Source organism: Taudactylus pleione, unplaced genomic scaffold (genome assembly GCF_031769625.1).
Source record: "Taudactylus pleione unplaced genomic scaffold, aTauple2 ptg001987l, whole genome shotgun sequence".
NCBI classification, from domain to species: Eukaryota; Metazoa; Chordata; class Amphibia; order Anura; family Myobatrachidae; genus Taudactylus; species Taudactylus pleione.
The window spans coordinates 269,035-293,982 of NW_028286383.1; the positions used below are offsets into that span (position 1 = coordinate 269,035).

Here is a 24,948-nt window from a genome sequence, read left to right on the forward strand (position 1 = left end):
GGCTCGGATTGCCGAACCCGAGCCAGCTTAAAGAAAAAAAATCTACATCTGACCCTAGGCTTGGGATGCCCCTAGGCATTTGCCTATATTGTCTATGCCTAGGGCCGGCCCTGCCTCCCCTCCCCACCTGACCTGGCTATCTGAACAAAGGCAGTCTCCAGTGCCGATGGCGTCCAGTCGAAAAGGAGAAATTGATAAGGAGTGGAGAAAACAGAAGAAGCAAATAGTTGCAGAAAAAAAGGTGTTTTATTTTAAATGTTTATAATATATTTAATATTTTAAATAAAATATACACAATGTTGTTTAATGTAAAATATTAAATATAGTATTTATTATTATTTATTATTATTGCGGTCATATTCCTGACTGTGGGGATTCCGGTGGTCAGAATGCCATTGCTGGAATCCCGACACTTATCAGAATACTGGAGGTAAGTACTGGGGTTAGGGGGAAAGTTAGGGGTAGGCACTAAGGGGAGGGTTAGGTTTAGGATGCGAGGGGGTGATAGATTAGGTTTAGGCACTAGGGGGGTTAGGTTTAGGCTGCGGGGAGGGAGGGTTAGGGGCATGGCCGGCACAATGTATTCAGGGAAGCGGCAACCTGGAGAGGCGTTGCCGCTGCCTACTTCATTTCCCGGGTGCCCGCTGAGATTTTGTTGCCAGCGGGCACCCAGCCGCTCCTTCTCTAAAGCGGTAGCCAGAGGCTGGATCTCACTCCTGAGCTCCACCTTCCAGCTCCCGCAGTGGGTGAAGGGAGAGATGTTATGACATTTCTCTCAAATTGCCCAGTGCAAGGACCAAAGATGGAGTAGTTAGACCATGGCAGATGCAAGAGCAGGGCTTTAGGTAAGTATAGTATTGTGTTTGTGTGTTTCTGTGACTTTATGTGTAAGGGGCTCTACTACTATGGACACTGAGTAAGGGGTACTACTACTGTGGGCACTGCATAAGGGGCACTACTACTGGGGGCACTGAGTAAAGGGCACATATACTGGGGGCACTAAGTAAGGGGCATTAATACTTGAGGGCACTGCATAAGGGGTACTACTACAGGGGGAATTGCATAGGTGGCACTATTACTATAGGGAGCATTGCAAAAGGGGCACTATTACTACAGGGGGGCATTGCTAAAGGGGCACCACTACTACTGTGGGCATTGCAAAAGGGGCTCTACTAATGTGGGCATTGCATAAGGGGCACTACTATGGGCATTGTGTATAAGGGGCACTACTGTGTATTTTAACAGGAATAATCAACACTACTATGTGGTGTAATGTGAATCACTATGGGCCTGATTCAGAGCCGGACGCTCTGACCAGAGCATTCGCTCTGAATCAGGGCCGGCCTACCCACAGCTTATGCGAGCGTCCATGATGATGGTCACGATGGTCAAGACCATCGTGACCATCGGGCTTGCGACAAGACCCTTGCAGTAGGGTCTCGTTGCCACAAGCCCTGGAGTGATTTTGACTCTATCAGAGCCAAAATCAGTCCCACTGACATCACTAGTGATGTCAGTGGGGCCGGACACAGATGGTTGCCCATGGGAACGCCTCCATCTGGGCAGCCACGCCCCCGGCACGCCCACCAAAGGGGGCGTGCTGTCAATCACCATCGACAGCACGCCCCCTTTGGTGTGAGACCCAAGTGACGGCCTCCCCGTCGCTCGCCGGGTCTCGCGCATGCGCACAACGGAGCAGCCTCCGTCATGCGCATGCGCATTTGGGTACCATCGACCCGCTTGCGAGCGTCCTGCGCTCGCGAGCGGGTCTGAATGAGACCCTATGTGTGGCGTAATGTGAATAAGATTGTGCTACTCTGTGGTTTAATTTGAATTGGGGCTACTATTGTGTGACCATGTCCCTTACTGTACCTCGAGTGCCTACGGCGTGCACTATCCCTTTGTAGAAAACTGGAAGGAAGGGCGCCAAACACCCTAGCACCGGCCCTGACAGTACAGCTCAGGTGAGGGCAGCCTGTGTACTGTACTGTAGCAGTGTGTGAGTGTATGGGAGGAGAGGGTGGCCGGCTGCTCTGTGTACTGTACTGTAGCAGTGTGTGAGTGTATGGGAGGAGAGGGACAGCCTTTAGATATAAGACATGCAGCAAGATGTTCAATTATTCTCATAAACTGGGATCATTACCCCTGTGGGAGACTACCCTGATTTATCCCCTGCTCATCTGCACCTGTCCTGAAACATAATGTAAATGTGACCTCCTTATAGGTGTCAGTGAGCTGTCATTCTGCAGCAGAGCAGGAACCACAAGTCCCAGCACTCCCAGCCAGCTTCCTTATTCCATGACATGCATGGATTGTACTTAGGGAGGAATGCTCCCAGAATGACAAGAAATGGGTGGAGTGTCATTTTCATTCTGTCCACTTCTAAATATTCCGTACCCCCACTTCAAAATTCCCTCTTCGACCACTGCTTCAGATACTAAACAACCCACTAGTCTAAACGACTTACCAGTCTAATCTGAACTAAACATATAATGATAAACAAACGTGTCCCTCCTGGTTCACCCTGACCCCCTTACAAACAACCCTCCTCCCACAGCAAAAGGTGCTAATCAAATCAGTAAATAGATCAGTTTAAATTCAATTTCTGTATGAAGATCTCAGACATTCTTTTCTCGCCTTCCCAAATGATGAGAATATCGTCAATGTACTGGAGCAACATAGTAATGTGCTCCGTGTACATCTCATTCTCCTCGTTAAACAGAAATGTTTTCTCCCACCACCCCAGGTATAGGTTTGCATATTTTGGGGCACGAGTAGTGTGGATGAAATATAAAGGCAGAATGCATAACAAACACTTTTACCAATTTCTATAAATATGTCTCGTTTTCCATTCCAGAGTTGTCCAACTGTATCTACACTCCCCTATAATCATTATGCATGTTTCACCATTCATCCACTGCAGTCTATCTAATAATCTAAATTCAGTTCCATATTTTACAAGACCCCAAACAAAAGTAGATGAGAGCAGGAGATGGGTTTGAGACGACTATGATTCCTGGGCTACTATTTGCTTAAGGAAACGACAGTGTACAATTATATTAGTACAATACAATTGTGGGTCCACTTCAAAGGCCACCATATTTGTCCCATGTGCTGCCAGTTCAAGAGGTCTTCCATAATCTAATAGAACAAATTAGATTTATTAAACATTCTGTTGCTATAACAGTTCATTGTGATTATTCTGACAATTTTTTAAAATATATTGGCTGCAATCCCCCAATATGTGATCAAGAATCTGTGGTGATGATGATGATTTATTAATATTATTATAAATTTAGAAGAAAACACATTAATGAAAGGTTTATATTTCTTCCAGATTAAAGACGTGGAAGAAAAGTTTACAAATTTATTGAGGAAGTACAAAATTAAAGAGGGCGAAGCCATTAAATCCAAAATCATTGCAGCTCGAATCAGGATTCTCCAGCATTACCTGGTGACTGAATATGCTACAAAGAATAAACTAGAAAAGTGTCTGCAGAATGTGGTAAAGGATTTTGGTTATGTAAAACAGTCACTTACAGAAAACCTCTATCTACTTAACGCAATGATAAACCTCACCATAATTGGTTCTGCCCTAGAACAATATACCAAAAAGGAAAACCCAGAGAGTTATTACATCTCATGCATCATAAATACACTCTACCAAGACAACAAGACCTTAGCTGTAAATCTAATGAACAGGATTGTCACCAAGTTTTCAAAGCCAAGTCAGAAATACCTGAGTCAGATATTATTCAGTGAGATCTGGGCACCATCTAATGCCTTTGAATTTTACTTTGAGGCATGTAAAAATGCAATTTCTCAGGATAAAGTGGAAAAAATCCTTCAGCAAGTACAAACATACCATATAGGACTGAAGTTTGCAATTTGTGCCCTAAAGAAAAATGACCCAATGAACTATCTAAAGTGTCACATTCAGAAGGACAAAGATGTGGAGTCAATCCTACAGGAGATGAGGAACTTTGGATATTCAGACAGGATCCTGAATGTCCTTAAACAAGTTCTACCCAGAGTATTTGAAGAACTTCCTCTACATAAAGTTCTGGATGAAAACATAAAGGCAGAATGCATATCAAAGACCAGGGACCTTAATTTGAACAATCCTGATCTGGAATATTTAGTGAAAACTTTAATTGGTTTGTCAGTTGCTGTCAAGGTTACAACAAATGTTCCTCTTCGTCATACAGAAAAGCAAAGTATAGGATATTTCCCACGGGCCACCCAGCTTGCTTCTCTTCTGGTTTTGCTCCTGTCCAAGACCCCAGACAGTGAGGGCTGCCTGCTGGAGATCGCCACAGGTGAAGGAAAATCTTGTATTGTGGCAATGTTTGCTCTAATACAAGCCATAAGGGGAAAGACTGTTGATGTCATAACCAGCTCCCCAGTGTTAGCTCGCCGTGATCTGGAGGAGTGGAAGAAACTCTATGAAATGTTTGACATTACATGTAGCGTAGCTCCTCATCCAAAATTAGATCTAAGCACTGATTTACAGGAGAGAGAAAAATGTATACAGGAGACATATAAATCAAACATTGTATACGGAACAGTGGATAACTTTGCTGCAGACACCCTGAGACAAACGTTTGAGAAAAAAAATACTCGTGGGGATCGCAAGTTTGATGTAGCTATAGTGGATGAGGTGGACTATATGACTTTAGACAGTGGGGTTCAGATCACCTTCCTTTCTCATGAAGCCACTGGCATGAGACACTTAGACCAGCTGCTGTCTGCAATCTGGGCAAAAGTTTGTATGTGCCAGAGAATTGAAGATTCAGAGACAGGAGAAATTCTCTGGGCAACAGGAATCCAGTATTTCCATAAACTGGCTGCAGATGCTGTGGGGCTGGGAACATCAAAACATTTCAATGCTATTGATATTATACAATGTGGGGTGACCATTGGTCTCAGTGAGGAGGACCTAAAGGTGACAAAGGAGGAGAAATTTGATTCTTCTGGATCCAACTACAAAGATGAGGGGAATGAGAAGTTGAAAAATCTAATCTGTAAATTTGGACCCTCTCAGCAGAAAGATCTATTGACCTTGTTTGGGACGATCTTAAAAAATTTGGTGAATTTTAAATTTTATGAACTGAGGAATGGAAAAGCAGCTTTTCTAAGCTCTAGTTCAACTTCAGAAGAAAGTGACACCATATGTGTGCTCCTTCTGGAACAAGGTCAGGCTTGTTTATTGATGACTGAAAAAGATCTAATAGATTCAACAGTGGAAGCTATAAAATCTAAAATAAAATATTCTGGCAACTATAGACACTCTGAAGTAATAAGTGACCAAGATGAATGTGTTATTCTGCTCCCACAGTCCCTGAGGGAATACACAGAAAACCGACTCTGTGTCTTTGTAGAGAATGCTCTCAGGGCCATATTGATGGAGATCAACAGGGAATATACAATTGATTTTGGAGATGTGGCGTGTTCACATGAGAGTGACTGCATTATTCCCATTGACTTCAAATCCACAGGTGTTCTGGAGAAGAACAAGCGCTGGGGAAATGGACTGCAGCAGTTCATAGAGCTCAAGCATCAATTGGCCATAACCCCTTTGTCCAGTGTTACCAACTTCATGTCCAACTACCACTTCTTCCAACAATATGTTTCTCAATCTGGGATCTATGGGGTGTCAGGTACCCTGGGTGATGAGGCGGACTTCAGTTTCCTGAAGAAGCATTATAAAACATCCTGCTATGTCATGCCCACCCACCGTTACACCAAAAGGGTGGAGCTGCCGGTACTGCAGGTGGAAGGAGGGAGAGTCTCATGGATCACAGAGATTTGTAAGTGTGTGGCTTCCAAAGCTTGCTCAAAAGGGTGGGTCAAAGGTCAAGCTGTCCTTGTAATTTGTGAAGATGTGAAAACAGCAGAAGAACTTCAGCAGAAGTTGAAAGAATTGGAGGCATTTCCCTGCTCAGATAAAATTACCTTGTACACCAGGAGTGATAAACATAATGTAGAAATGAGAACATTTGACTCAGGTGAAGTTATCTTGGCTACAAACCTGGGTGGCAGAGGAACAGACTTTAGGGTCACTGAGCAGGTAAACCAGAGTGGAGGGTTGGCTGTGATTCTCACTCATTTTCCTGCCAACAGGAGAGTTGAAAAACAAGTATTTGGACGCACGTCTCGTAGCGGTAACCCAGGCATGGTGCAAATGATTTTAAATCAACAGGATCTGCCTTGTGCATACCAAGGCCAACCATTAGAGATCATGAGGTACCTGAGGGCAAACTATGAGAAGGAACATATTGCTAACATGGAGAATATTGAACTCAGGGAGGTGAACAACCGCCATAAGCTCTTTGCTGTCTTCTGTAAACATCTGGAAATATTTGTGGGAAACTATGAACCTTCTCTGAAAGTAGATATTTACAATACTGGAAACATTAAGGCTTTGTGGTCAGCGTTGTCTGAAAGTAAAATGCTAGACTACCAACCAGCCCTTAAAGCCTTAAAAGAGACCTGGGCCTTATGGCTGACACTTCATGAAGAAGACATCAATAACCAGGAAAACATAGAACAACTGACGGAGGACCTGTGTAAAGTCCTGGAAATGAGATCCCAAAGCCTTCTAAAGGGAGAATCTGATAACTTTTATGACTATATAAAGGTGGCCATGGATCGCACATTCTTACATATTCAGAATAAGGTGAACGATTATGGTGCATTGGAATACTGGAAGAAAGCAGAAAGCACTGATCCTGTATACAGGGCCATCTCGCTTTACAATCGTGCCTTTATAAAAATCAATAAAAAGACACCAGGTTACATGCAGGAAGCAATTGAACATCTAGAAGAGGTAAAGAAAACTATGAGCATTTATGTTTCTGAAGTTTCTAACACTCATTTATTTGGGAAAATGGCCAAAACAAAATATGAGCCACACAACAAGAAGACCAATTTTACATCTCAGATGGAAACACGGATGAGCTTGCTGCAATCTTGGGTTGGTTTTATTGATCATTCCTTGGATAAACTAAAGGATCTCCAGGAGAGAAAAAAATGTGCAGTAGCAAAAGAGAAAGCAGTGTTCAGTCTATCTACAAACTATGGTAAAGTGGTCTCTGACGAAATGTCCATGCTTTACGATTACGGAATGTCATTTGTATTTGAAGTAGAACAGGAGCCAAAGTTCTGTATTGATGCCCTGGTGTGTTTTATACTTGGTGGATTGCAGGTTCTGGCTGGGGGACTGATATGTGCTTTATCCCTTGGGGGAGCCAGTCAGTTTGCATTGGGCCTCATTGCTGAGGGTGTTAGTGATATAATATTGGGAATACAAGGTATGCTAACAGGGACGTTTGACTGGGCACAATGGGCAATCGAAAAGGCCATCAGCATTGGAACATCACTAGTGACAGCTGGATTCAGTGCTATAAAGAAAGCAGGAAAAGCAATATTCAGTGTTACCCGAGATCTTCTGAATGGGACTCGAAGTTTTACCTCTGTAGCACAGAACATATTAAAGTCAGGAGGAAAGTTACTGTCTTCAGCCGCCACTGGTGTAAAATCACTGATTTCCAGTAAAGATGCTGTGGCTCAATCTATCAAGGTTCTTGCATCAAACGCTACCAAAGAAACCATAACAAAAAGTGTAGTGAATGTTGTAAAAGAACTAGGGACACAAGCAATCTTATATGGCATTGACAAAGCATCAGAGGCAGCACTAAAGGCAATAGTAGAGAAAGCAATGCAAGAGCAAATGATCAGCTTTGTGAATGAGAATAAGGATCTGGAGAGAGCTCTGATTAAATTCATTGTAACAAGGGCTGTTCCAGAGATCACGCTACAAGCTGAGAATCCAGGGAAATATAATATATTATCCAGTAATGAGGAGCTCCTAAAGGAAACAGCACGTGCAGCATGCACTATTGCAGGCAGAGAAGTGTTCAGTAATCATGAGCTCGTGCAATCAGCCATATCAAGCTTGGGACATATCACAGAATTTATACTGAAAGAACATAAGAAATTGAAGACGGCAGTTCATCTAGGTGCCATTTTTGCAAAATGCACAATACCACTCACAAACATTATTAAATCTTTTCCCACTGAATCTCTGATCAATGACAAGGTTATACCCACTATTATCAGCACCATACCAGACAGCTCCTGCTACAGTGAGGATAACCGGAGCCAGTTCCCCGATGTGATAAGGGTGAGACAGGAGCTTCAGAGCACAATATCTCAACATCTATCCGATGAGTTTTCTGTTTTCATGTCGGATCAGATAATAAATGGAGTGAGCATTGCCGTGAAAGATAAATGTGTCAAAGAGGTTACTAGGAAGATGGAGAAGACTTTCCCAATTCTAAACACAAATTCAACTCAATAATGTTTCAAAGCCAGAAGATGTAGGAGAACTGTCACACAGCACATTACACAGTGTCACACAGCACATTACACAGGGTCACACAGCACATTACACAGGGTCACACAGCACATTATACAGTGTCACACAGCACATTACACAGTGTCACACAGCACATTACACAGGGTCACACAGCACATTACACAGGGTCACACAGCACATTATACAGCGTCACACAGCACATTACACAGGGTCACACAGCACATTACACAGTGTCACACAGCACATTACACAGGGTCACACAGCACATTATACAGTGTCACACAGCACATTACACAGGGTCACACAGCACATTATACAGTGTCACACAGCACATTACACAGGGTCACACAGCACATTACACAGTGTCACACAGCACATTACACAGGGTCACACAGCACATTATACAGTGTCACACAGCACAGTACACAGGGTCACACAGCACATTATACAGTGTCACACAGCACATTACACAGGGTCACACAGCACATTACACAGCATCACACAGCACATTACACAGGGTCACACAGCACATTACACAGGGTCACACAGCACATTGTACAGTGTCACACAGCACATTACACAGGGTCACACAGCACATTATACAGTGTCACACAGCACATTACACAGGGTCACACAGCACATTACACAGGGTCACACAGCACATTATACAGTGTCACACAGCACATTACACAGGGTCACACAGCACATTACACAGGGTCACACAGCACATTATACAGTGTCACACAGCACATTACACAGGGTCACACAGCAGATTACACAGGGTCACACAGCACAATATACAGGGCCCCACTGCACATTATACAGTGTCACACAGCACATTACACAGGGTCACACAGCACATTATACAGTGTCACACAGCACATTACACAGGGCCACACAGCACATTACACAGGGTCACACAGCACATTATACAGTGTCACACAGCACATTACACAGGGTCACACAGCACATTATACAGCGTCACACAGCACATTACACAGTGTCACACAGCACATTACACAGCATCACACAGCACATTATACAGTGTCACACAGCACATTACACAGCGTCACATAGCACATCACATTACACAGCATCACATAGCACATCACATTACACAGCGTCAGATAGCACATCTCAGCACATTATACAGCGTCAAATAGCACATCACACAGCACATTACACAGTGTCACATAGCACATTACACAGCATCACACAGCACATTATACAGTGTCACACAGCACATTACACAGCATCACACAGCACATTACACAGGGTCACACAGCACATTACAAAGCGTCACACAGCACATTACACAGCGACACACTACATTATACAGTGTCACACAGCACATTACACAGCATCACACAGCACATCACACAGTGTCACACATCACATTACACAGGGTCACACATTACTTTTCACAGGCTCACAGTGCACAGTATACAGCATCACACAGCACATTACACAGGGTCACACAGCACATTACACAGCGTCACACAGCACATTATACAGTGTCACACAGCACATTACACAGGGTCACATAGCACATTACACAGTGTCACATAGCCAATTACACAGCGTCACACAGCACATTACACAGCGTCACACAGCACATCACACATCACATTACACATCACACAGCACATTACACAGCGTCACATAGCACATTACACAGCGTCACATAGCACATCACACAGCACATTACACAGCGTCACACAGCACATTACACAGCGTCACATAGCACATCACACATCACATTACACATCACACAGCACATTACACAGCGTCACATAGCACATTACACAGCGTCACATAGCACATCACACAGCACATTACACAGCGTCACATAGCACATCACACAGCACATTACACAGCGTCACACAGCACATTACACAGCGTCACATAGCACATCACATTACACAGCGTCACACAGCACATTACACAGCGTCACACAGCACATTACACAGCGTCACATAGCACATTACACAGCGTCACACAGCACATTATACAGCGTGACATAGCACATTACATAACACAGCATCACATAGCACATCACACAGCACATTACACAGCGTCACATAGCACATCACACATCACATTACACAGCGTCACATAGCACATCACACAGCACATTACACAGTGTCACATAGCACATTACACAGCACATTACACAGCGTCACATAGCACATCACACAGCACATTACACAGCGTCACATAGCACATCACACAGCATTTTACACAGCGTCACATAGCACATCACACAGCACATTACACAGCATCACATAGCACATCACATTACACAGCGTCACACAGCACATTACACAGCATCAAATAGCACATCACATTACACAGCGTCAGATAGCACATCACACAGCACATTATACAGCGTCACATAGCACATCACATTACACAGCATCACATAGCACATCACATTACACAGCGTCAGATAGCACATCTCAGCACATTATACAGCGTCAAATAGCACATCACACAGCACATTACACAGCGTCACATAGCACATCACACAGCACATTACACAGCGTCACATAGCACATTACACAGCACATTACACAGCACATCACACAGCACATTACACAGCGTCACATAGCACATTACACAGCACATTACACAGCGTCACATAGCACATCACATTACACAGCGTCACATAGCACATCACACAGCACATTACACAGCATCACATAGCACATTACACAGCATCACATAGCACATCACATTACACAGCGTCACATAGCACATTACACAGCGTCACATAGCATATCACATTACACAGCGTCACATAGCACATTACACAGCGTCACACAGCACATCACATTACACAGCGTCACAAAGCACATTACACAGCGTCACATAGCACATCACATTACACAGCGTCACACAGCACATTACACAGCGTCACATAGCACATCACATTACACAGCGTCACACAGCACATTATACAGCGTCACATAGCACATCACATTACACAGCGTCACACAGCACATTACACAGCGTCACATAGCACATCACACAGCCCATTACACAGCGTCACATAGCACATTACACAGCGTCACATAGCACATTACACAGCGTCACATAGCACATTACACAGCGTCACATAGCACATTACACAGCACATTACACAGCGTCACATAGCACATCACACAGCACATTACACAGCGTCACATAGCACATTACACAGCATCACATAGCACATCACATTACACAGCGTCACATAGCACATTACACAGCGTCACATAGCATATCACATTACACAGCGTCACATAGCACATTACACAGCGTCACACAGCACATCACATTACACAGCGTCACAAAGCACATTACACAGCGTCACATAGCACATCACATTACACAGCGTCACACAGCACATTACACAGCGTCACATAGCACATCACATTACACAGCGTCACACAGCACATTACACAGCATCACATAGCACATCACATTACACAGCGTCACACAGCACATTACACAGCGTCACATAGCACATCACACAGCCCATTACACAGCGTCACATAGCACATTACACAGCGTCACATAGCACATCACACAGCACATTACACAGCGTCACATAGCACATTACACAGCGTCACATAGCACATTACACAGCACATCACACAGCACATTACACAGCGTCACATAGCACATTACACAGCACATTACACAGCATCACATAGCACATCACAATACACAGCGTCACATAGCACATCACACAGCACATTACACAGCGTCACATAGCACATTACACAGCATCACATAGCACATTACACAGCGTCACATAGCATATCACATTACACAGCGTCACATAGCACATTACACAGCGTCACACAGCACATCACATTACACAGCGTCACAAAGCACATTACACAGCGTCACATAGCACATCACATTACACAGCGTCACACAGCACATTACACAGCGTCACATAGCACATCACATTACACAGCGTCACACAGCACATTACACAGCGTCACATAGCACATCACATTACACAGCGTCACACAGCACATTACACAGCGTCACATAGCACATCACACAGCCCATTACACAGCGTCACATAGCACATTACACAGCGTCACATAGCACATCACACAGCACATTACACAGCGTCACATAGCACATCACACAGCACATTACACAGCGTCACACAGCACATTACACAGCGTCACATAGCACATCACATTACACAGCATCACATAGCACATCACACAGCACATTACACAGCATCACATAGCACATCACATTACACACCGTCACATAGCACATCACACAGCACATTACACAGCGTCACATAGCACATCACACAGCACATTACACAGCGTCACATAGCACATCACATTACACAGTGTCACATAGCACATCACATTACACAGCGTCACATAGCACATCACATTACACAGCGTCACATAGCACATCACACAGCACATTACACAGCTTATTATAGCGGGGGTGTAACTATACCTACAGGGGCCCCATAGCAAAAATTTTTATGGGCCCCCCTCTCAGCCCGCGGCCCCCAATCTCGTCCCGCTCTTGCCCCCCCCCCCGGTCTGAGGCCCCCCTGCCAGTGGCGTAACTTCATCCCAGGTGCTCGGAGGCAAGATAAATGTTGGTGCCTCCCCCCAAACTAAAATGTACCACCCCCCAGCACCTATGCCAGCCCCAGCTGCCGCCGCCCCCCTTATGCAGTTCCTTTTATTTAATGTAGTGCTCCCCAGTAATGGTCCCCCTATGCAGTACATCCAGTAGTGAGCCCCCGGTAGTTGCCCCCAGTAGTGAGGCCCCTGTAGTTACCCCCAGCAGTGAGGCCCCTGTAGTTACCCCCAGTAGTGAGGACACTGTAGTTGCCCCCAGTAGTGAGCCCCTGTAGTTGCCCCCAGTAGTGAGGCTCCTGTAGTTGCCCCCAGTAGTGAGCCCCTGTAGTTGCCCCCATTAGTAGGCCCCTGTAGTTGCCCCCAGTAGTGAGCCCCTGTAGTTGGCCCCTGTAGTTGCCCCAGTAGTGAGCCCCTGTAGTTACCCCCAGTAGTGAGGCCCCTGTAGTTACCCCCAGTAGTAGGCCCCTGTAGTTGCCCCCAGTAGTGAGCCCCTGTAATTGCCCCCAGTAATAGGCCCCTGTAGTTGCCCCCGGTAGTGAGCCCCTGTAGTTGCCCCCAGTAGTGATGGCCCCCACCGCGCGCGCACACACACAAAAAACAAAAACAAACACTTACTTTATCCCCGCTCCAGTGCTGCTGCCGTCCATCCCCGGCGTCCGCTCCTTGGCACGATGGGAGTGACGTTATGACGTCACTCCCATAGTACACTGCGGGACCCGGAAGACGGAGGGAGCTCCGTCCTCCGGCTACCGCCAGGAGGATAGGAGCCGGGCGCCCGCTGGTAACACACTCAGCGGGCGCCCGGCAAATGGAGGGTGCAGGGGTGCGACTGCACCCCTTGCACCCTCCGTAGTTACGCCAATAGAGGTGGAGCGCCGATCAGTGGCACTCCTTCTCCATGCAGCTCCCGGAGCAGGTAAGTGCAGTAGAGTGGAGTGAGGAGACTGATAGGGGAGTGAGGAGGGTGCGGAGGGAAGGGCAGTGGACAGTGGCCTGGCACCGTAGGTGCAGGGGGAAAGCCGGGCCCCGGGTTGGTCCGGACCCCATAGTCCCGCACCCCCTGCACCCACGGTAGTTACGCCACTGATTATTGGGTCACAGCACATTACACAGCATCATGCAGTTTGTTTGTGAGACCTCTTGGTATGAATGTGAAACTTTTGCTACTAATTCACAGAGGCACTTAAGATCCATCTCCTTTACTGTATATTACGGACATTACCTTCATGCTTCCATACTATTAATATTACCATTATGCTGTTCTTCTGAGGTCAGTTGAAATATGCTGTTATTATCTACACTATGGGGTTATTATATGATCTATAACTGTTCTCCTTATAGGTTGCCAGGTCATGGTTGTTATTAAAGTATAGTTAGGAGAGGGATAGAGGCATGGGTTAAATGGTTATTGTAGACCTGTATAATTACATCATGCTTATCATGTTTAGCTACCAGTGACAGGGTCCAGACTCACTGACACACTCTACACAGCGAATCGACTGTCCCCAACCATTGGGGGAGATACCTACGGAATAGGTCTCATCTACTGTTCACCTATCTTAGCTCCCAGTTCCCCTACTTTATCTCCAACAGAGGGAATATTGAGGTGAATATAACCTGTGATTTTGGGGAGGGAAATGATGTTTGTAACTATGTGACTGGGAACTGCGCTTCCATCCCAGGTGTAATCTATGGCTGGTGATCCATAGGACTTTGAATATTTGTGACTCTGTGTATCTGACTAAAGCAGGAAGTTACTGCCATGGCCATACCTTGCTGCAGTAGGGTTGCTGTCAGGCCGGTCAGCCGTGATCCCAGCAAATGTGTGTTTAGCATCCATCTTAATATGGTTGATCAATATGTTTTGGAAGTTGTTTTGGAAATTGTGGAAGTATACTTTAATTCAAGTACAGCTGAAATTTTTTCCAAGGGACGGCAGTAAAAAGTAGAGATAACAGATTTTTTTTAGGATGGCAAGGAATAAATATTATACATCTTACATACTGTAGCTTACAATTTATTTGCAACATTGATATGACTAAATTGCTTATAGTTACAATGTCCAGAATAGTATATCTTGTGATTTCTACAGATTTAAGGGTCTATGCACTAAGCCTTGGAGAGAGATAAAGTACCAACCAATCAGCTTCTGACATATTTTAAACACAGCCTGTACAGTGACAGTTGGGAGCTGATTGATTGGTACTTTACATCCATCCACTTTATCTCTCCTCAAGGCTTAACTGTCATTTGATTATGACACAATTATCATGTGATCATTCCATTGTAAGAGGTATGAATAATTGTAATGTAATCAGATTGCAGCCTTTTACTGTTACTGTTAGTACAAATAGGCGCAACATTTTTGCATTTTTTTCCCAAAACTTTTCCATAACAATCTGGAGAACTCTATTTCTGTATAACCCTGTACCGTCTATTCTGAAATAAAGTTGTGTTTTGATTGCAACATTCTGCCTAGGTTATGTCAAGGAAACAACTAGGACGTGCTGTCTTGGCTGGGGCCGCAGTACATAAATCGGGGTGTTGCTGTGTTACTGTTATCCTGTCAATCAAGGGGCTGCAGTACATAAAGGGCCACTGCTGTGCTGTCCATAAGGGCCCTTGGGCTGCAGTACATAAAGGGCCACTGCTGTGCTGTCCATAAGGGCCCTTGGGCTGCAGTACATAAAGGGCCACTGCTGTGCTGTCCAAAAGGGCCCTTGGGCTGCAGTACATAAAGAGCCACTGCTGTGCTGTCCATAAGGGCCCTTGGGCTGCAGTACATAAAGGGCCACTGCTGTGCTGTCCATAAGGGCCCTTGGGCTGCAGTACACATAGGGGTGCTGCTGTATTGTCCTGTCCATCAAGGGCCTTGGGCTGCAGTACATAATGGGGCGCTGTGTTGTCCAAGGGTACTCTGTCAATTCAGGTGTGCTCTTCCCCAGTGTACAAAAAATAAAAAGTTAATTAAGATTAATAATTATCATTCCACAAAAAATAAAAGATTGTTCGGTGACACTGCCAGCCAGACCGCCGTTTATCATCCACGTATTCGTGACTCTGCAGGTGGTCTGTCCGCACTCCACAGGGGTGCTTTGTTGTCCATATAGGGGTGCTGTGGTGTTCATCAAGGGGCTGCTGCCTAGTCCAGGGGTGCTCTTGTGACACTGTAAGTGTTAGCACAATGTTTTACTCATTAAAAAACTAGTGATACTCTAAATTGTAGCGCAGCGTTTTACTCATAAAAAATATTGTGACATTGTAGGTCATTGATACTGCAGTGTAATATTTAAAATTGATACAAATTGACATGTGTGCTGTACCCCACTTCATTTGTGTTTGTTGATATGGAGAACAATCAGTTGAGAGGAGAGCAGGAACCACATACTAGTGCTGGAGCTGCTGCCAGTGCCACCAGTCATGATGATACTAGTCCGTCTACAACATCTAATAAAGCTGATGCCCAAGGGCATGAAAGGCGTAAGTCAGGGCATCTAAAATCAAAATCAATCTTTTGCATTGGTAAAAAAAATAACATCAAAGGAAAAGTTAGCTGCAGAAAGACATAAAATTGGCAACATGCCATTCACCACACGAAGTGGCAAGGAAAGGCATTTAAAAAAAATTTAAATTGTTAAGGCACAGGAACCAACTCAGAAATGTCACAAGTCCCTGAGGAGAGTCTAAGGGGCATATTCAAATGGGTGCGTGAATAGCAAAAATCCCGCACCTGCAAGGCTTTTCCTAGCATCTTCACCACCAACACCTTCATAATGAATATCCTCAATCATGATCAGAAGTAGTCCTGTATCCAATTTTATAAGGCTGACTCAGTCCTCCCCTATCCTGGATTCCTCATAAAAAATCATTGAGCACTATGCCTGCTGCTGCTGCTGGGGGTGGATGTTCATCCCAGAAGGGGACCAGGAAGACTACTAGTAGTAGTTCTAAAAACAATTGACTGTTAAACAATCCTTGGCAAGGGAGAGCAAGTATGACAACAGTCACCCAGTTGTACAGCGGATCACTGACGCCATAACATCTATGCTGGTATTAGATGTGCGTTCAATATCTGCCAATAATGCAATCGGTTTTAGACAGTTAATTGAGGTCCTCTATCCCTGCTACCAAATCCCACTTCACTAGAAAAGCAATTCACAGCCTGTACAGGGACGTTAAAAAAAACTTAATTAATGACCTCCAAAATGCTGCTGTACCCAGTGACCACTTATCCACAGATATGTGGACAAGTGGAACAGGGAAAACGCAATATTAAAAAAGCAGCTCATTCAGAGGCGGGCTACTCTGTGTATCACCGGTTTCACTGAGAGGCATACTGCTGACAACCTCTTAGAAAAACTCAGGGAAGTCATTGCAAAATGGCTTACCCTGCTTAGACTATCCCCAGGATTTGTGATTTCAGACAATCCACCAATATTGTGCGAGCATTACAGCTGGATGAATTCCAACACATGCCATGTTTTACAGATAAAAATGTCTGTGTCAGCGAGCGCTCAATTATATGGGATAAAGTGTTCTGTCTTTATGTCTATATATCCACATAAACAGGATTGTTATATATAAATAATAGTACTAGTTATGGTCCTGCATAAGGTGGTAAGTCAGTAAGGAAATGGTTTAGCAATATAGATGTTGACATAAAAGAGAGAGGTATGTTAAATAATTTTAATCCTATATGTATAATAATATGTAGATGATAATACAATATAATTACAGACCAAACAGGCACGGCAGCCAGGATGTAGAGCCCACTCCCTGTGCTGTGGCTGTAAATAATCACTACTTACCCCGTACTGCATGATGGTTGTCTGTTTGCGGTCACCCCTTTGCTCACTGGAGCAGAGTGAATATTCCGCGGCAGCAGAGCGGGGGGATGACCTCTACATCCTGGCTGCCGTGCCTGTTTGGTCTGTTACACTTGTCACAGAATTCGGGCCGGTGAGACATCCTGATTTACATAAAGGGGAACCCCCAGAACTGTCTGACTAGCAGCGAAGCTGGCTGTGTGCGGGCCACGGCTACTGCAGAGCCGTGGTCAATGAGGAATACCACACTGCATGGACCTATCAGCTCTGATCAAACTTTGAACATACCACAGGATGACTTTATGTCCTTAAAGGCACTTTGTATCTTGCTCAATTATTACTTGAATATCTACATTAACACCATCAGAGGGGATTCTGATTGTACAATCAATTCAGTGGACCCCTCATCCATTTATATCATCAGATCCTAATGACTTACTGCTGGTTAACAATTCAGGACATGTGAGGATCCCGGGTTTATGAGTGCGTTATTTTCGCCTACTGGCCCTCGTCGCCTTGAGAAAGGCAACTGTAAATAGCTCCGCACGGTACCCCGGGTCCTTTTAGGAATCCCTTTAGATTGCACAGGAAATGACACAATACCAAAGGTATAACGATACCTTTATTTTACATATCACTCTACTTCTACATGTAACACAGCAACTACAACTATATACAATATATACAGAAATGCGAGTAGTATTAGCTAAAACTTTTGGGAACCAAGATACATGTCCCTATAGCAGAGGCCGCATTAGTGTTAGAACAGTGGACAGTTACTCTGTCTGGCTTACCGGCCTGGGCTGGGTGAAGTACCCTTGTGCACGACTGCTGTGAGGCTCCACACTTCTCCAGGAAATGGCTCCTCCGTCCCTGACTTGCTATTCCCGGCCAGTTTGGCCTGATCGTTCTCTGCTCAGCAGGAGCAGGGCGTGCAGACCAGTCACCCCGCGTCAGGGGGCACACCAGTCCCACGCCACGGGACTGCTCCAGTGGGAGCGTACACTTGGCCAGAGTCTCCCGACTCCTGCCCAGCCTGGATCCTGCTATGTAAGCTAGGACTCCTCTCCCCTCAGGTCTCAGGGCAGAACTCCCTCAAAACCCTTGCACCTGCCATTATAAAACCTCTGATGTTCCCACGGTTAGGTGCCACCCCTGAGCCCTAGTATTGGTTGGTTTGAGCGCAGGGGCTGGGTACTGAGCCGTTAGTGATCACCTCATTCCCTGCTTCCCCCCTGTGGATATCGGTGCCAGCCCGTCTTGCAATGGCCCCTTTGGTACAAAGGAACTTAATCAGGTTGATAAGAGGGCTGGCTCCCTTGGGGCTATAGAAGGAATTCCTGTTACCCCTCATAGTCATTTGTGATGTCACATGCCATCCAGCTGACTATAGCTTCCTACCTAGCGCTTAGAGAGAGGGGGGCTATGGGGTGTCACGAACCCGGGCTGACTCGCAGATACAACAATCTGGATCAGCTGGTTGTGATGCCGGCGCACCGCGGTCACTTACCAAAATACATGGTTCTTCTGCCACCACGCAGACTGTTCTCTGGAGGTCTGCGATCTCCCAACAGATTAATAATAAATCACATTCAAATGAGACACAAATATGTAGCATGGGCCTATCCAGGCACGCAAGTTCAACAAGAATCACGGAGAATATGCTAGATTACATGTGTTTAATCCAAAAAATATTTTCAAGGCTTAGTTACAAAAATATTAATAAAATGACAAACAGATTATAATGCAAATATTCTCTTACAAAATAAAAGAGAGAAATAAATCAGAGTCCCTAAGACAACTCACAATAAAGTTCTTAGCACTGGTGATGGGGGGGGGGATCTCACCCACAGGAATATCCTGATGCACTCCCAGACCTGACTGTCTGAACCCCAAGGAGTGAACATTGAATGTTGGATGGTATTCTCTTTTTATACATCCCTAATTCTTTGTTCATACTTAACAGGGTCTCCCAATCAGGTCAGCAGGGTTTGAGATTAATAGATTTCCAATACAGGGTTACCTGGCCAAACTAGCAGGGTCCCTGCTTTAAAGATAAGTGATGATATAACTCACTCTTCAACTTCCACCTTCTAGACCTATAGTAAATACCAGAATCCTTATCTCAGCCTCGATAGCATAACAATAGTCCTTAGAAGTAGGGCACTGGGGTACAAGGAGGTCTGGTTCTGGGATTATGATCTAGGACACTGACTTCAGGGGTCATAAAAAGGGAGAGTTGGTCACACATGGCCTCACACTGTGAGGGATATACATCATTTGGTTACCTGACAGCCATTCACTTGCTGATTCCAGCCCTTTCTGACCAGCACACCAAATAGCAATGGACATACCATGTTTATACAGTCTATAGAACTAAAGGACACACAGTTATATAACACTCCTCAAATCACAGGACATAGATCATTATCAACCCCTCTTCCTGGAATGCCTAACTTCAAAAGAGGTGGGGTAATGCCTCAGCCCTTCTAGACACACACAGTTCAATTAAAGGACTTCATATTTCACAAAATATTATTTCTGGCGATTATTCTTGCAATTAATCGTCACATGGGGGTATCAGCTTTGTAACTTCCTATGGTGGTATCAGCAGGCATACACAGATACCATGTCTGTACATTCATGTGGGAGGGGGATGTCTCCCCCCTGCCTCCTTATCACACATTATAGTATTACATATGCCATATGCATCTTATACGTAACATATCAGGCTTTAGAGATATAGGGCCTGATTCAGACCCACTCGCGAGCGGCTATCTGCTCGCAAGTGGGTCGATGGTGTGCACTGCGCATGTGCACGACGGAGGGAGCTCCGTCGTGCGCATGCGTGAGACGCGATGAGCGAAGGACTTTCCTTCGCTCGTAGTGTCTGATTAAAGGGGGCATGCTGTCGATGTTGATTGACAGCACGTCAGAAGCCGGCCCACTAACATCACTAGTGATGTCAGTGGGAGTGATTTTGGCTCTGATAGAGCCAAAATCACTCCTGGCCTTGCGGTTGAGAAACTCAACCGCAGGCTTCTGCTCGCACTGGCGATGGTCGCGATGGTCAAGACCATCGCGACCATCATCCTGCATGCTCGTATAGGCTGTGGGTGGTGACCCACAGCTATATGAGCGTCCAGGAGGACGCTCCATAATTATGGAGGTGAGCCCTGATTCAGAGCGAGCGCTCTGGTCAGAGCGTCCGGCTCTGAATCAGGGCCATAATACACTAATAGGCACAAACACTTGTATATACATAAGGGACTATTTCCCGCCATGGTCAGACTCCTTGATATAAGGTCCTATTAATATCCAATACACAGTTCTCTGTCCCCAGCACAATGTGATGCACAAATACTTCATGTGAATATAATATGTCCCATTCCCCTGACACACATGCCATGGTGCTGAGCAGGAGAAACATCTATTTCCCACCTCCTGCACTTATACACTGCAAAGCAGAAACAGGCTGTAAAAATGTACACGCTTTTGGGACGACCCAAGCTGCAGGCTTGTATCAGGCGGGGGGTACATAGGTCGTCACAGGACTGTTGATTCCAAGTCCTGATTATCTATTTTTGTGTTGTTGCACATCTTGTCCTCCCTTCCTCCCTTTTTTTTTTCTTCTCTTAGTGTGTTTTTACTGTGTTTGCAATTATATTGTATTATCATCTACAAATGATTATACATATAGGATAAAAATTATTTAACATACCCCTCTCTTTTATGTCAACATCTATATTGCTAAACCATTTTAAACCATTGAAAAAGCCCCCATTGAAAGGGGCGAAACGCGTCAGTGGATTCCCCCTTACTACACAGCATTTCCTACTTGTGGACGATCTCCAGTGGAACCGCCAGCTGGTTTGTTTGCAGCCGCAATTTGTTCTCCGCGGCGTCACTGCAGACCGGCATCGGCATTGTTATTTTAGCTGGGCGGTACTGTCAAGTGAGCAGAGACGAGGGGAGATTGAGGGACTACTGATTCCAGATACCCCTGCTCCAACACCTGCTCACTTTAACTGGAGAAACCAGCTCCCATTACATACAGAGGTGCTGCACCGCTGACCTGTATTAAGGACAGCTGAGGATAACATATCAGCGCAGCAGGAGCCAAGGGAGACGGTATGATTGTTTGTGCCTAGCCATACTTCCTATAGCATTAACCTATTTCACTGGAGAAATTGGCATCTTTATTTGCTCACCGCAACGCTATATTACCTGACCTGTACAACGGATAGGTACAGCGGTTTTTAATATTCGGCTGGCAAGTCAGTACATGACATTCAACTGTTATATGGGGGACACATGATCAATATTCTAATTGGATTGCTCTGGTTTTACCCTTTGTATTGATGTGAAATATTCATGCCATATCATGCACAAGTAGCAAAGTGGTTTTTAGTGTAGATATATATGCTCAATAGAGGTTTATTGTTTTGTGTATTTTATATATTGACTAATGTGAGTTGTATTTGTCTGTAGATTATGTGTATTTGTAATTGTGAACAAACATCAGATTAAAAATTAATATATTAATAAATGAGTACAAATTTCCTATTTTGGAGCCATGACTGACTTATGTAAGAATGTGAAGTCTGCTATCTTGCAGTAGATTCCTTTATATTAGCACAGTCTGATGCAAATTGCAACATCTATATTGCTAAACCATTTCCTTACTGACTTACCACCTTATGCAGGACCATAACCAGTACTATTATTTATATATAACAATCCTGTTTATGTGGATATATAGACATAAAGACAGAACACTTTATCCCACATGCCATGTTTTGCTCACACTATTAACTTGGTGGTGCAAAATGCTTTAAAAAATGACAGGGCCATGCAGGAAATGCTTTCTATGCCCCCAAACATGTCTGGACATTTTCGCCATTCACCAGGCGCATGTAGAAGATTGCAGCACCTGCAGGAAATGCTGAATTTGCCCTGTCACCAGCTGCAAGAGGTAGTTACGAGGTGGAACTCCACCCTTTATATGCTTCAGCAGATGGAGGAACAGCACAAAGCCATCCAAAGCCTGACTCAAGCTCAGTGGAAAATACTTTCCATGTTGTGCAGAGGGCTGAAACCCATCTATGTAGTCACCTGTTGTGATGACCCAAGTGCCCCCCCCCTAGCTTCGTACTAACCATGCAGCTTGGCAGGTTTACAGCCTGTTTCTGCTATCCAGTATACAAGGGCAGGAGGATAATCAGGAGAGGGCACTGCTGAGTCAGGTCACTGTGTGTGAGTAGAACTTGGCCCATGTGAAGTGTGTATACATCACATATTGCTGTTGACATTATTAAGACCTTATATTGGTGAATAATGAAGATGTTGTGTTACTGCTGTCTGTAATAGTTAACCCTACATAATATCTCTAAATCCTGATATGGTATTTATAGAATGCATATGACCTGTGTAATGATGTTTGTATTTAGGCATGGTATTAGGGAACAGTGCCCTTGCATCCCCATAATGGTGTATATCAGCATTATGGATGCAGGGGTGGGGGTGAAATAGTGTGCCTGAGAGCACTCTAAACCTAGCCAGGTGCTGGGTTACTTACAGGAAGTCCATAAGCTGATACACACACAGCCCCCTCCTCTCTAAGCTAAAGACAGGAAGCTAGAATCAGCTCTATGGCCTCTGACATCACAAATGACAACAAGAGGCTAACAGGGACTCCTTCTATAGCCCCAGGGAGCCATCTCCCTTATTCATATGACTACGTTTCCTCTGTACTAGTGTGGCCTTTGTGAGACTGCCCAGCACCTGAAATCCACAGGGTGGGCCGGGGGGGAAGGAACAACAGACTCACTAACTGCTTTGTAGACAGCCCCTGTATTCAAAGCACCCAATACTAGGGCTCAGGGGTGTCACCTAATAGCAAACTGAGGGTTTTTGAGAGAGATATGAGTGGAGTGGAGTGCCTATCCCGAGCGGCAGGACTTAGGCAGAGCTGGGTACAGGAGTTGGAAGATCCTGCTAGCCTGCTGTCCACAGACCTTGCGTTACAAAGAAGCCATTTCCCTGAGAAGCATGGAGGCACACAGCAGCCTATTGTCCCGGTATTGGGGTGTCCCAACACCTGTATCAACCACCTTCAATGTTCTTTGAGGACCTGAAATAAAACAATGACCCAAGACAGTCGACTGGAGAGCAGTAAAGGCACTCAACACAGAGATATGAGTATAATGCTGCACTGAACCGCTTCTAAGGGCTCGTTCAGAAATCAACTATATTTATTGAAAACATAAAAGGGGTATATTACACATTTTAGCCAATCACATTACTTTTCAGATAAACAAATTTCATAAGTACATTCTCATAGAATTGTTTAACATTCCTTTCTTCAGGGTTTGTGATTTAGGAACATAACAATACTTGGTACATTTAAGAACAAAAAGACAATATAATGTCCCAGATGATGTATTGACAAATTCTGAGTGGTTTCATGAACACTGATTGTGCCGAGAGCATGCAGATTGTTTTGGGAACATCGAAGTATAGGCCTTGAGTATAGGTATTTCTCCTGATAACATGTTCCAAGGTTTTTGTAACCTTGTGCAAGAATCTAAGCATAATTTCTTAAGGAATAGAACCACAAATAAGAAAAAGGTTGGATTAATAAGCCATTAAAAAATGCTTTTAATCATACAAAATCATATAGGAATACCCTCTTACTAACTTAAGCATAGCGTTCCCCCATCCCAGGAGGGTAGGTGTGATGCAGTAGCTGTTCCCAATTCCTATACTAAGAAGCCTCTATTTTAGGAACATGATTGGATCCCCAAAGTTTAGCTACTACTGGCAATGTCTGTATATAGAATAAAAGAAATAGGAGCGCTCGGATATGGCTGCTTATTTTAAAAAAAAAATTACTTGAAAAAAACATTTGAAAGTACATTTACACATGGATAGCAAGTGGAAAATACTGTGATACAATAAAATTGAAATATCGGTTTAAAATATGAATGTTGCACATAACCATCAAAAATACACAACAAAAATACACCATGAAGTTGGCTGAAGTTGACAGATAAGGTAAGGCACATATAAAGAGTTAGTAACTCGATGGAACAGTGTTAGTACGCACATGCAAGCATGAATATGG

The 24,948-nt window shown here is 44.5% G+C and overlaps 1 protein-coding gene across 1 annotated transcript in view; it reads left to right on the top strand.

Annotated features, from left to right (window-relative positions):
* LOC148435880 (uncharacterized) overlaps positions 1-18,253 on the top strand; it is a 140,302-nt gene extending 122,049 nt beyond the window's left edge. The window contains 3 exon segments of the mRNA XM_088465381.1: positions 3,338-8,344; positions 8,346-8,381; positions 18,116-18,253. Coding sequence (XP_088321507.1) covers positions 3,338-8,344; positions 8,346-8,381; positions 18,116-18,253 — 5,181 coding nt within the window.
* The last annotated feature ends 6,695 nt before the right edge of the window (positions 18,254-24,948 follow it).